General features: G+C 40.1%; 1 protein-coding gene across 2 annotated transcripts in view; it reads left to right on the top strand.

The window, feature by feature from the left end:
- The window catches only part of afap1l2 (actin filament associated protein 1-like 2), a 38538-nt gene extending 23776 nt beyond the window's left edge, over positions 1-14762 (top strand). The window contains exons 5-20 of one of the 2 annotated variants that reach the window (XM_079333903.1): positions 2340-2448; positions 3972-4055; positions 4443-4654; positions 6340-6519; positions 6616-6702; positions 8025-8109; positions 8201-8305; positions 8710-8921; positions 10444-10589; positions 10669-10780; positions 11918-12163; positions 12238-12547; positions 13131-13304; positions 13400-13587; positions 13692-13901; positions 14212-14762. In XM_079333903.1, the coding sequence (XP_079190029.1) occupies positions 2340-2448; positions 3972-4055; positions 4443-4654; positions 6340-6519; positions 6616-6702; positions 8025-8109; positions 8201-8305; positions 8710-8921; positions 10444-10589; positions 10669-10780; positions 11918-12163; positions 12238-12547; positions 13131-13304; positions 13400-13587; positions 13692-13901; positions 14212-14238 (2487 nt within the window). In that variant the 3' untranslated portion in view covers positions 14239-14762. The remainder of the gene's footprint in view (positions 1-2339; positions 2449-3971; positions 4056-4442; positions 4655-6339; positions 6520-6615; positions 6703-8024; positions 8110-8200; positions 8306-8709; positions 8922-10443; positions 10590-10668; positions 10781-11917; positions 12164-12237; positions 12548-13130; positions 13305-13399; positions 13588-13691; positions 13902-14211) is intronic. The other variant, XM_079333904.1, reaches the window with a different exon arrangement.
- The last annotated feature ends 72 nt before the right edge of the window (positions 14763-14834 follow it).

Below are 14834 nucleotides of genomic sequence, written 5' to 3'. Positions count from 1 at the left end.
CATTTCATTTCATTGGATGACTCCGCAGGCAAAAAAAAAAAATGTAACTCATGCTACGCTCTGACATGTATATTTGCTGACACTTGCATTATGAGAAATCCGCAACAGCTCCGTAATGTAGAACTGATGTTACTCCACCTTCTTTAAACCGTGGTGATAACATCTCGGTCTCAGTCTTTTTCTTTGCATGGATCCTTCCCTACACTCTCTGGCATGCAGGCTAATCACAGCAACGAGTCATCGACACTGTGACTGTATGTCGGCGATGACATGACGCCAGTCGTTAACACAACATGCCGCATCTGCTCCGTGTTACTGGAAATGCGTTACAGATCAGCGCTGTGATTTGGTGGGAAAAGAGCGCACAAACAGGGCATTCCCTTGGATGCAACAGCCCACATTTGAAAAGATGATTGTTTACATAAACAGACTAAAATGGAGTTTTTCAATATTTAGCCACAAAACTGAAGACCCACCACAGACTGGTAACTCCCTGAATTCATATATTACAGCTTGTTTTCCATTAAACTTTATTCTTCTATTCTTTTTTTTTACAGCTAGTAAGCATTGCTATAAACTAAACACGATTAAACTCCAAAACTCGGTTTTCAGGGTCATAGTGCATAAAATAATTTGAGCTGTGTCAAACTGTTCAACACAATTAATTTTACAAACTCAAACTTAAAGGATGTTAAACTGACTTTTCCGCAGAGCCAGCCTCCCTAAGGCATGGTTTGCTTGACATATTCAGCTCCTCTGCTTCAGGCTTACATTTAATATGTCTATAATCTCGCAGCGAAAATGAAAGAACGCAGACAGCTTGCTCAGATCAGTGGTGGGAGGAAACATTAGATGTAGTTAGGAAATCACCTTTTTTGTCATTCAGCTCGTGGGGTTTTACAAAGTTCACTCAAGAAAAACTTTTCAAATATATACAGAACAATTTGACTCCTGCATCTTGAATGTGTGTATTGAACCTTTGAGTGACTTATTCTTTCTTTAGGAGGGACATGTGTCCGTCTGGTTCCTTTCCTTTTTGGCTTCAGAAGAATGATCTCAATGTCAAAGTCTGAACACATCATCCTTTTTCTCTTAACCCCAAAAGAAAATATAGATTTTATCTTCCCTGGCAGCGACTGGAATTTAAGATCTGGTGTGCCACCTTAGTTTGTATCAAGACGAAACTTGCATATCTGCCCTCTTGTACTTCCCACAGACAGATACAGTATGTGATAGCTTGAGTCATGAACCCACAGGACGAAAGGACAAAGGATGTTTTTCATTTTTAACAAACGGAAATAAAAAGTGCAAATATTGTTGGACAGATATCCAACCCATATCAGATACTTGGATGTTTAACATTCATATGACAGGACAGGATGTTAAAAAGGGGCATTGGGTGGTCTAGTGGTTAGTTTGCGTGCCCTGTATACAGAGACTGCTGTCCTTGAATCACGTGGCCACACCCGTAGCTTCTTTACTTCATGTCATTCCTCACTCCATCACCCCGATTTCCCCGTCTATCCACTATTGTTTCTCTAACATAAACGCATAAAGATCCCAAAAATAAATGTTTAAAAAAAACCATATAAAGGACACTACGCATTGACAGAAAAGAGTTAGATGCACCAATTGCATGCTGGTGGCATCATCCTGCCTCTTCATAGGTGGTAAATCCTCCTGAACATTTTCTGCTGCTCACACATCAGCTGAACCCGAATGTACAGAAACAACAGTACTACAGTAATCATGCTTAAGAAAAGCAAAGCAAGAAAAAAATGTGATGACAGGAGTCTACAAAATGTTGTATTATGTATCTCATTAAGTAGGATGGAGGCCATCCAAATGAATTGGGACTGATTTAAGCAGCCAAACAGCAGAGAGAGTGCAGTTTCCCAGCAGTATGTTTCAGGCGCAGACAGACTTTACCACACAGGAGACGAGAAGAAAGACAGAAGTGAAGCCAGACTGCTGATTGATTTCAGGAAAGCCACTGGGCCCACACACACACACACACACACACACACACACACACACACCCACACACACATCAAAATACACCCGCCCTCTTTTTTCCATGCTTACACATACACACACTCTTCCCTTAAGGCAAGCATGTAAGTCTTTAGTGCACAAGGTCAGACAAGGATTGGTTACATGAGGAATTCCCTACTTACTCCTGCAGTGACAGCTGGATTATCTGCCTGCAGGGAGAACACATGTTGACAATATGAATGTGTACGAGCTAAAGTGAATGTTTGATGCACTTCTACGGAGTCTTTCTGATTGTAGGACATTTAGCGAGATTACATTTTTCTCATGCTTCTCTTACCTGTCAGGGCGTGATGTGTCGGGAGCCGTTCCCCTTACCTGCAGTTCCTGCTTCATCGACAGACAACACAGAGAGTTACTATGAGGAGCCTCAGCCCTATGAGGAAACTTTGAATGGTAAGAAGGCTGCTTCATTAATAAATGTATTCCTCCACTAATATTCACACCACAGCCCAGCTTAAGGATCATTAAACACACTCAACATGTTAGACCTCACTGAAGGTGGAAATTCTGTACTTTTATTGGATTTAAAGCACATAAATACAATTCCTGTATTCAAAAGTGAAGCCAATGGAAAAGCTGCCTTAAAGATCACATAATATGAACAATACACTTTTTTAACCTGTTTTTAAAATACTAACGTGTTCCTAGCCTGAATTTCCCTCGGGATCAATAAAGTATCTATCTATCTATCTATCTAGCCTGTCTACAAATCCCATTCGTAAATGGGAAAAGTCCATTCTCTCTATCTTCTGCTTGCTCCACTTTTCAGAAAACGTGTGCTCAAACAGGCTATCTGGAGATGTTCCCTTTGTGGGTCTGCCTTCTCACCATAAACAATCAGACGTAATTCAAGGAAGCCTGAGCAACATCCCCTTCCAGAGGGGCATGGTCGAACATTGCTCTCTTTAAAAGCTAAGGAAACAAAAACGTACTGTTCTGAGCATAGGCATTATATAAACTGGTTAAAAAGGAGGTTACTATGCAACCTTTTACCTTTCATTCTTTGAAATGGCCTGACGGGTGATTCAAGTTGGCAAATAAATCAGATAGTAAAGGAGTTTATGAAAAAAAAAATCCTACTTTTCTAAGAAAACAACCCTATTTTGTCCCTGTTTAACATTTCCACTCTTAAATCCCCACTTCCAATTGTTCATTCATACAGTTTGGTAATCATGTTTAAATAACAGTGTCAAACATAACTACGGATATGTCTTTTTTTATTTAATTTTTTCGACTGAAAGGACATCTGCCGTAACATTGTAATAAAGGAAATCCTCAAAACAAAGTTATGGGTGTATTTTCTTTGGAAAACCCGAACCTTTAAACTGGACCTTGCAATAGACCCCTTACTGACCTTTGTATAGAATGCATACTTTTGACAGGAAATACAACCTGTTTATTGAGACCATGCTTCACACGCTGCTAACTGCTAAGACACCATGACCACATCCTGTGAAACGCATTCAGCTCATTTATATGTTGGGCCGTGGTAAGTTATTATAATTGTTCATATAGAGGACAGTGACACATTTCCTCTTTGTCTTCAAACTAATTAAGTTGCCTTATACCACTGCACTGTATAATATCTATTGCTTTTAAATGTATTTTTACGCACATTCACAAAGTGGTTTGAGGTGAAACTGAACTACATGTGTTTCATGTTTTTTTTTTCTGAGCAGAAAGCTGAACAGAGATATCATTTGGAATTGCAGATGAATTGAAAGTTTTCTTTATCTCTTCAGGATTTTTTTCTTGTATTATTCTTCTCTGTAATGTTTTTGAATCTTCCTTTTGCTTCTTCTTCTTCTCCTCCCCCTTGTCTTCTCCTTCATATTCTCTTTTCCTCTTGTTTTATTCTTCTTCGACTTCTTTTTTTTTTTTTCTTCCTGTTTTTGCTTTCTTTTCATGGCGTGTAGATCTGGACTGTTTCGGCCTCATCTCAGGGCCCTGGATGCGAGTGCAGAGCTCTGACAGTGTTGTCTATGCTGTTATCAGTAGGGGTAGATACCTCTCTATTAATGGATGTGTGTTTTTATGATTGGCATGCCCCGGTCTTGTAGTTGTTTGGGTCTTAAGAAGGAATGTGTACTGGCAAATCGGCATGAGCCCTTGTCCACATTGTCGAGCATGACAAGAGTCTTGCATGAACAACTTCATGAGTCATTAATCAGTACTATCTTATCAATTGACTCAATATGCTGTGTCTTTTCATCACACCTCTCATCAATGCTTTAATAACTTAATTTCAGCCAGACAGTTGCAGAAGGTCATCACAATCCTAGAATAATCCCCATTGTTTGGTCCTTCAAACTAATGTTTAACTAAACAATAACACCTTTTATATCATCTTGATTTATTGCATCACATCTTCTCTGTTTGTTTCCTAGACGATGGAGAAGCAGTAAGCAGTTCATATGAGTCTTACGATGAGGAGGAGGTGACCAGAGAGAAGTTGCCGTCAGCACAGCACCAGTGGCCGTCTGCAGAGGCGTCCATTGAGCTGATGAAGGACTCGCGGATCTGTGCTTTCCTGTGGAGGAAGAAGTGGCTGGGCCAGTGGGCCAAACAGCTCTGTGTTATCAAAGATCATCGCCTGCTGGTGGGTAGACAGTGTCAATAAGTTTTGTGTTCAGTTACATAGTTACAGTCATTGGCACAAAGTGTTTTGAGGAAGGGAATTTTGTGCTGATATTTTTTTTCTTGCTGCTTTAGGTTCAAGCCTGTTTTTTGTTTGATATCATGAGATGGATATTAGTTTTCACATCATAGCATTTGATTGATTTAAAACAAACAAACATATATCATGCAATAATCTCAGACCTTAATTAATCAGGATTAACTCGGTACTGCTTACAGACTTTCAAAGGGAGGAAATATTTCTAATGTAGTAAGTGTCCAGTTTTTCTGTTACATGATGTCCTTGTTTTTTCTATTCATATTTAGACTGGACATTTTTTGGTCTTCTAAATCAACAGGCAAAAAATAGCATAGCCTACCAGTCTATTGTGGTTTTCTCCTAATTTGGTTTTATAATGTTAAAAAAAGCATCAGATATAGTATCCATGGGTCAAATCACAAAATAAATCAGTAGCCTGGAATGTGGACACCTTAAAAAAAACCCTCTGATAGATGGCCATTAACTTACTTAACTTAAAGTCAAATGGTTTGAGTGGTCAAATATTAAGTTTATACAGTTTTATCTTAGACTTACAGCTAGTTAATAATTATATATATATATATATATATATATATATATATATATATATATATATATATATATATATATAACAAAAAAACAACAGCCTCTTTTAAGCTGGATTATGAAAACATTTGTCATTGTCCTCCTTTGCTGACACTAAAATGACTATTGGAGGCAGTTTCGTGGCTAAATTTAGCATAGTCTACATTCTGCTGTTTTGTTGTTATAATGAGCTTTGAAGTGGTAAGCGGAGATGCACAGCAGTCTGACTGGATAAAAAAACCTGTTTTTCTGAAGCTATTGTTTAAATAGTTGTATAAGTGTTTTGTTTTTTGTTCTTTCATTTTAAGTGCTAGCAGTCTGACTTGCTCGTCTTTAAGCTAGTTTGGCTTGTCAAATTCACTCATTCAACATTAACAAGGACAAAGAGTGTCATGAAAAAGACTATATTAAACTCAATGTTTTAAAATGTTTTAATCCAGGGTGCCGGTGGCCTAGTGTTTAGTTAGTAGGCTACACAACTGTGGTCCTCGAAGCGGGTGGCCCTGTTCAAATCCGCTCCTTTCCTCTCCCCCTCGACTCTTATCTACTGTGCTTTCTATCCAGTAAAGAAAAAATAATAATTACATGAAAAAAGTTTTAACCCCTAACGGTTAGGCAAATTTGGACCTTTTTTTATTTTAACCGTGATTTGCTGGGTTTACTTCATCATAAGTAAACTTAGATGGTGCCCCACTGGTTTTAAATGGCCCCTTGTTACCACTTAGAATTTACTCTTATTATGTAAGGTTGAGTTAATATTAATAGTCTAAACAGAAAATTGCCCTGAATATCGTAGTAGCAAACCTCACAAGGATCCGGCTGGAATAAATTCATCCAGTGATTTAAAAGTCTAATTTTTGCCTTTTATATAATTTAGGGTTTATCGGCCCTTTTATTATGCAAATGTTTCTTTTAGGATATAACCTCATGATAGACACCTTCCTCAGTGTTTTGCTTAATTTAAAGCTTAATTTATAGTTTATTGTCAACGATCAGCCTTTGCATCATCACAAAGTAAAGTCGGTTACCTCTGCCTCTTCAAGTGCTTTAAGAGCTCCAAGGAACAGACTCCTCTGCTGGATGTGAGTCTGCTGGGGTGCACTGTGGTCTACAAGGAGAAGCAGATGAAGAGAAAAGAGCACAAACTGAAGATCATTCCTGTGGGAGGGGAGGCCATTGTGCTGGGCCTACAAAGCAAGGAGCAGACAGAACTGTGGCTCAGGGTGAGATGGTCCAAAAATGGTTTAGATTCAAATTTTTTTGGTCATTAGCTTTGCAGATTTGATGTTGCCATTAATCGTTCTTCCTTTGTTTCAAAGGTGATTCACGAGATCAGTCCAAAGCCAGCGGAAAACTGTGATTCCCAGCACTCTGTCTCAGACTCCCCAAGGCTCATTTGTACAAAGGTACATTTACATTTTCTTAAGAAAACATAGCGATCTACTGTGTGAGGAGTTTAGCCTGGTTCTCACCAAAAGCGCCTGAACTATTCCCAGACCATTGAGCTTCTTTTAGGTTAATCCTACCTTGTTGCTGGGGTTTCATTGATCTTCAAAGGCCTGATAATAAATGGTTCATTTTGCAGAGAAAAAGAATATTCATTGTGTATGGAACTTTTGAGGGGTAAAGTCGAGTCCCTTGGACTTACTTTAGAACCTGGTCTCTGTGGTAGAAATCATTAAGTTCCTTCAAAAATTCTTTGTCTTTTGGAAAATGTCTTTAGGTGGAAACGCAGCTGAAGGCTCGTCCACACATATACAAAGTGTTTTCGGACTATTCACCTGACACTTGTCATTGAGTTTGTGACTCAGTTCTGGCACAAAGGAGTTGGTAAGGTAAACCATGTTATTGAGACAAAGAAAAGACGGAAACAGAGAGAGAGAAGAGAAAGGACACAAGTAAGAGGGCAAGTGGTGGCAAAAGCTCTGGGGGTGTCAGAGTTGTGGTTTTAGTTATCTGATGCAAGGTCCTTTACCTGCTTTTTGTAAACATAACAATGAGCATGGTCTTGTTACCTGCTCTTTTGTTAATGTTAACAGACAAACAGTAAGGTCCTTTACCTGCTTTTGTAAAGTGTCTCGAGATAACGCCTGTTATGAATTGACGCTATATAAATAAAGATTGATTGATTGATTGATTGATTGATGCCCAAGATGGAGCTCTGATTGATGCTGTAGGTCGGGGAGAGGTCCCCATCTATCGTGGCCACCAAATGTGTTCTGTTTCTCGTCAGGCAACAGAGTTCAGGGCTTGTAATTTTCCACTGTGGTTTTTCATCCGCTTGTTGTCACTGTGCAAAGCTGCCACTTTTGTTTACTTGAGATTAGTGTGATAAAAGACATAACCACACTAGTGCTGGTGTTAATGTCGCAAACTGGACTTTTTACATGCTTACACACAGTTACCCTCCCACTGTGTTGACGAGCAAAGGCGTCTGAATGGACAATTTTGCAAATAAAATGGTCATTGCAGATGAATGGTGAGATTTTTTTTTAGCACGTCAAGGACTTTGTTTTTGACTTGGCATGCTAATCACAGCCGTGCATTTTGCGTTGTCTTGGGCACAAAGATGTTTTTGAAAACCGAGCAGGTGAGGACAGGATTATGTTAAAATGGACGACAAAAACCGCCAGAGCTAAACTATTGGTGTCCAGGGCACAAGAAAGAATGGAGTGTTTTCTATCAACAGAGTTTACTAAAAGACTTAAATGTTGACGTACGTTTTCAGGGGGATCTGAGTGAAAGATACTCAGTGGCTTCAGAGAGTGGCAGCAGCACAGACAGCCACGCTGAGGTTCCCGAAATCAAAGATGGTGAGTCAATCTGTTCTCAGGCGTATTTCTGACAGGAAACATCAACACAACAATCAACATTAAAGATCTTTTTTTCTTTTCCTATGGACAGTGAAGAAAAAATATGGCGCAGGTTTGAAGTTCAGCAACCTCATGAACATTGGCAAGAAAAAACCCTTGTCGTTAGAGAGCCCAGAGAAATGTGTGGACACCTCAGGTGAGCACAGTGCTGTGCCAAAACCCATCGACGCAGTTCAAGTTATTCTTGTCATTTCTGTTCTTGAAAGCTGAATGGTGTTTGTATAATGAGAAGGAGTCTGGTGAGGTAATTACTTCACACTAGACTAAACGTGTTATAAATATTTAACCAGTTTAAGACTTTAGAAATTAAGTCATTAAGAAGCTCTCATTGAGCATTTTACATGCATCTTGTGAGCTCCAACCAATAATACTGAATACATTGAGAGTAAACAATCTCTAAAAGCAGTGATCAGGCATAAAAAAAAAAGTTGTTTTTTTTATCATAGCATAGAATAACATATAATAAATAAAGCTTAGAAGAATTCTTTTTCAAGAAATGTGTACCTCATGTCTAAGTCATCATTCTCTATTCTCCTTCAGGCTACCTCAGCGTGTTGGTGAACAGCCAGTGGCGGACGTGTTGGTGTCTAATCAAGAACGGCCAGCTGTGGTTCTACCAGGACAAGGGCAAGAACAAAGTGAGCCAGCCAGCGGTGACCCTGGGAGGCTGCAGTGTCTTGCCCGACCCGAGCCCCGAGCACTTGTACTCCTTTAGGATCGACATGGACGGCACACAGCTGGCAACACTGGAGGTAGATGAGCCATATATTATAACATCACTGCAAGTGCATTTAAATATATCCTTGTAAGTTTACAGTTTCCTATGGTTTCAAACTTTCATGACTGTAACAAGTATAATGGTTACATATTTTCCTTCTTTTTGACTTGTTGGAATAAGTCTGAGAAGTCCCTAAAACATTTCTGTGAAGTTTCTCACTTAAAATCCACAACTGTCCTATATTTTAGCATGCTTTCAAACTCCTCTGTTTCAGCCCTGCTCAGAACAGGCTGTGTGTTTGACCACGCCCCTCTCTGCATGGGCCTGGGCAATTTAGGCTGTTACACCCTATTAAAAGTGGAGCAGATATTAGTGTTCCAAAAAACCAAAAGATGGTTTTGAAAGGAGGGACATTTACTTTAAATCTCTGATTATACTCGAAAATGGCGTTTTGATGAGGGAAAGAAACAATCTTTTGATACATGCACTGGATTGAAAGACATTCAGTATAGTTGTTTAAATGTTTTTATTCAGTGTGTTTTCAATCCCAAGTTTTAGATTACCAACAAGAAATCTGAAACGGCCGAGTGTTTGGTAGGAAAAAAAGCTACCTCAGCATGTCTCAATAAGAGAAACAGTTTTAGGCTACCTAGACCATAACATGCCCTCATTTGGAAATTATTTTCTGCTGACATCAAACTAAGCCTATGTAATGTATGTGTGCGCACAGGGGTGGTCTGTGTGTTTGTGTGCTTATGAGTGTGTGTGTGTGTGTGATGGGTGGGGATGAACTGGGATTTTGGGGACTGATGCTACACCCTTTATTCATTGGAGATCCAGTACCACCCTGCTTCAGTGTGTTTGGTCAAAGCCAGTGGAATTTCATGTTTAGTCTTCAGGCCTCCGTCTGACACGGACAGTGTATGGTTGTCTAATTTTTTTTTTTTATATTTCATTTTTCGCTGATGGAAACTTTCCTACTGTAGTAATGTTTTAACCTCATTCCTCATAGTCCCCTATAGTTTTGTTTCCTAGATTGCAATAAAACCACCATCTCATTAAGAGTAAGCAACCTTTGTTATCTTGAGATAATGAAGTAAGCAATCTGTCAAAATGGGAAAAATCTGCTTTGTTTTCCTGAGATTATGCAGATATTGAGAAAATCCCCCCAAATAACTTATTACCCTGAGAGAATGGCCTGAATTAAGTGTAAGGGTGCATGTATGTTTAGAGCTTCCTCACAGACCCTTTAATCCTTGTTTTATCTTAAGACATGTTAAATATGGAATAGTTATTCTAAGTACTTAAAGTGGTTTTAATTCATTTGGTGGCAGCCACTGTCTTACTTTATTTTGGAACAGTTCTATTAATCAGAGGTTAGATATTTAATCAACTGCTGGAAAAAAAAACATGCTGTAGCAATCATCTTATAAATATAAAGTGACGGATGGCATGTAGCACAAACCCTCAGCTGCTTTTATGCCCGTGATGTTGCAAGTGCACGGTATGTTCTAAATGCTCGTTCTTCCACTTGTTCCTTTCCCTCCCTCTCTCAGGCAAAGACGTCGGCTGACATGGGACACTGGCTCGGCCTCCTGCTGTCACAGACGGGGACCAAGACCGACCCCGAGGAGCTGACGTACGACTACGTCAACTCTGAGAGGATCTCCAGCATCGTCAGTGCTGCCAAGACGTCCTTATAGTAAGAGCTGAAGCTATTGCCACATGCCTGTTTGTGTGCATAGTGTTGAAGTGAGACCTCTCAATGTGCCTCTCTTTAGCTTGATGCAGAGGAGATATTCAGAGCCAAACACCTACATCGACACCCCGCCCTCCATTTCTCACAACTCTGATGAGCTATATGACGACGTGGCGTCGATAAACGATCCAGAGGTATGGTCCTGATTCATATAGTTTATTAAAATTTGGACATTTTACCTTTATTGTTATTTAAAGCTCCTGCTTGGAACTTTTGGGGGAATTTTGGCGAAGCAGTATGTCTCATCTATAGCCGCTGCTCTGGTTCATGTGTTAGTAATGTTTCATGACACAAATACTTGTCCTGCTTCCTTTTAGAAGCCAAATGTATCAGTCAAAGGGAATCGTTGCTACTGAAAATGTAAAAAAAAAAGCACGCTCTTAATCTCATCATCTGACAACCACCCTACAGCAGTGTTACAGTCAGTAAAAAATAATTGAATAGAATGAATGAATCTTTTATTTTTGTGTCCAGCCTCAAATTCTCACATCCCTGATGGCATTATTCAGACACATTTTAAGAAAACAATCCTAACGCTATCACACCGACACAAAACGAATCAAATACCAAAAATGAGGCAAAGATAAAGTTAAGTGAGATAAAATAACTTAAGTTAATTCATCAACAAAACACAAAACATAAGGGAGCAAGAGAGGCGAGAGCGAAAGGCAAACCGAGAAAGATGATTGATATTGTTCCCGTTTCATTTGGTCAGTTTCAGAACCAGTTAAAAACTCCCTACTGGAACTTAAATAACTGAAAACAATGTATTCAAATTGTTTTGGATGGATCATAGTTGCATTCTATTAAAATGTTGGGTTTTTTTACGACCTGAAAACTCTGTTTAGTCCAACAGAAGACAAGAATGCAGAAAATGTCAAAGGTTAAAAAACTACAAGCAGTGACTTTTTGCATAACAAATTAGAATTTTCTTTATCAATACAAATGATTATTAAATAGCTTAAGCTCCAAAATTACATTTTTGTATCATAGTATGAAAATATTTTCCAAATGATATGAGGTGCTTTCCCTTTGTTGTTTTTCACTAGAAAAACAACAAAGAGGTTTTAATGAATGTTGAACCAAAGTATTGCATAACCTGGGCTGACGGGTACACCACACTGTGTTACTCAGTTGTGTTGGTGTCTTTTCCACATAAAGCACCCTCTCTGAACTTGTTTTTGTTCTTGCAACCAATTCTAGTTTCACTTTCTTTCTCACTTCTTCTGGCCACTCTCCATCTCACAACTTCCTCCTTTATTGTGACACAGGATGCTGAAGAGAGCGGCGTGCCTGACTGCGAGGACAACAACCTTCAGGAACAAAATAAAAGCTGCTCACAGGATAACAAGGAGTCCGAACCGGACGCTGACTCAAGGGTTTACCTGGACCTGGTCCCTGTGCGCTCCTTCCTCCACACGTCCTGTGCAAACAAACCCGCTCCTGCCAAAGAAACGTCTGCACACGCCCAGGTCACAGAAGAAGAACGACAGCAGCAATCATCTCAACATAAAGAGGTAGTAAAAAGAGACTTCAATGGGAAAATTATTTTTCATTGCAGTTCTTTAACACGTTTTATCCTTTATTTCAGGAAACTTCATCAGACAGTACTGAGCCAGAGTCAATGCCCGAGTTAAGTGAAACAAGTTCAGCTACCAGCAAACCAGAACAAGAGCTCCCCCCGACTCCAAATCCCCAACATTCACAATGTCAACCTGTCAGGACCTCGTCCCATAGCCAGGAGACCCCAAAAAAGACCCTGGGGATCACACAGGTCTTCAACACCTCCTCCTCCTCCTCCCCCTCTGGGGTGCCAATCCATAATAAAAGTCCAGGGATTCAGACTGGTACTGTGTTCCCTCAGAGTCCTCAACCACTGCGGCCCAAATCACATACTATAGGTGAGGACAAAAAAAATAACAGCCACATCTGGTAACTGGATTTTCCTTTTTACTGGACAGTTTAAAAAAAAAAAAAAAAAAAAAAGGATTTTACAGACAGAGTTACCGCTTGTATTTTACATTGCTATGGCTCCATCTAGTGGTTATTGCATCCACTGCACTTCTCCAGGCACATAAAAAACTCTTTTTCGTTAATCTCTGGGAGTTTTGGCAACAACATTTTAATGTTCCTGTGAGGAGTTTTTGGTCTGTTATGAAACAGAAATTATCTCTGAAGCTTCTAAATTACCTACAAAAGCAACAAACGAAGGACTGAGAGAAGATGAATCATTTCTTTATATTTGTTTTTAAGGCCCGTTAATGCCAGTATGTTCTTTTCTCAAGTTGTTCACAGCTAAGATTCATGATGAGTTTGGAAATTAAAAGACATCAGGTTTAGATGTTTCATCAGAAAGCACTGCTTATGATTAGCAGAGAGCTAAATGGGCCTGTTTTGCCCACACGGCAAAGTTCCACACAGGTGCTTTGAATAGTAGTATTTTTATTTGTGTCTAAGATTATCCCTTTGGCACTTTATATTCAGGGTGTGCTGGTGCATTCGAAGTCAAACTGGGCAAGAACCGCACTGAGGCCGACATGCGCCGATACATCGATGACCGTGACCGCCTGGAGAAGGAGAGGGAGGAGGTGAAGAGCAGTCTGGCCAACCTGAAGAAGCAAAGGAGGGAAACCAAAGAGGAGCTCACCGCCTGCCAGGGTTTGTTTGCACTTCCTATAGGAAACTCTGATAGACAACGCTGCTTTGATCGCGTGGTTTACGCTGATGATTGACAGCTGTCTGTTCTCCCTCAGATCCCAAGAAGCAGGCCTCATTAGAAGCCTGTCTGAAGCAGAAAGAAGAGGATTGTCGGGAGGCGGAACATCGTCGGGTAGAGGTGGAGCTACGATTGATGGAGGTTAAAGAATGTTTGAAGAAGGTGGAGTCAGGGCAGTTCACCCTGGGAACCACGCTGGACAGCAGCCTCCAGGACACACCCACAGTGAGTGTCACGGCAAATGGATTCATTCGTAATATTTGAAAACTCAGCTGTTCAATCGGTAATCAAAGCTGCTCTCTCTGCCTCTCTACCTTTATCCTTTTTAGCCTAAAGCAGCAGCCCTGCCCGCTTCTCAAACACCATCATCATCATCAGCAGCAGCAGCAGCAGCAGCAGCAGCAGCAGCAGCAGCAGCACATCCCTCCAACAGTAACATCAGCGCAGACCCCACCTCGCCTGTCAACTCTGCATCAGCGCTCAAGAACAGACCTGCCTCCATCATGGCCACCAAAGGCAAAGTCCTGCAGAAAGCAATGGTGAGACTGTAGATTTCTCTCGTTAGCTCTTTGAGTTGATACCAGATGTGACAAAAGAACATGCACTTTAAGCAGGTACAGATACTTGTGTTTTAAAAGACTGAAGAAAGCAGGAATACTGATACAACCTCTAACTGAAGTTACAGATAAAAACCAGGCTTTGAGATCACAGAAAAAATGAATTCATTATAAAGCACATACATAGTATTAGCCAAGTATCGTCCTTTGCTTGGCACCTTAAAGATTGTACAGTAAAGGTTTTTGACTGTCAATTCACCTTAATTTCACTCATCTTTTTCTGTGCAAACAGGAGTGGGAGAAGAAATCTACCGCCTAGAGGAAACCCGAACGCCTATTGACCTCTGAAGTCCACAAGTTTCTCTCTCGGCCTGGTTGTCCTTCCACAACTTGCAGAGTGTAAGGACCAAGTCTGTCCAATTCTCTGACTTTCAGTTCAATCCGACACATTAATCGCCTTCTTGTCCAGACTACAAGCAGCCAATCAGAGTGAAGCACAAGTCTCCTCAAGTCTTACTGGATAATCTTAGTTCAAATGACTTTTTTAACTTGTTTTCTGCATTTGCTTAAGAGAGGATGTTGATGACGTAGCATTTTGGCCAGTTTGACAATTCTTCCTGAAAATGAAGCACAAAACGCCAAGCATGTGATAACCACTGAAGTTTGAGACAGAAAACCAGCCGTTGGCAAAATTGGCCATTTTGTGCACCATAGATTGTAGCTTGGTTTATATATGCTGGTAGCCAAGATGTAAATATATTTACACCATTACTCAGCCTGTCGGCTTGTATTGCTAGCTAAAAATGCATTTTTTATTCAAATAAAAATGTAATGACAACATAACAGGCTTGACGTTTGTTAATGGAAGTCTCCTTCTGCCTTTAACGTGAAACCCTTTCGTCTGACTCGTGCATT

Source organism: Symphodus melops (assembly GCF_947650265.1).
Source record: "Symphodus melops genome assembly, chromosome: 21".
NCBI lineage: Eukaryota > Metazoa > Chordata > Actinopteri > Labriformes > Labridae > Symphodus > Symphodus melops.
The sequence above is the reverse complement of the archived record's forward strand: the minus strand, read 5'-3'. Positions and strand labels throughout refer to the sequence as shown.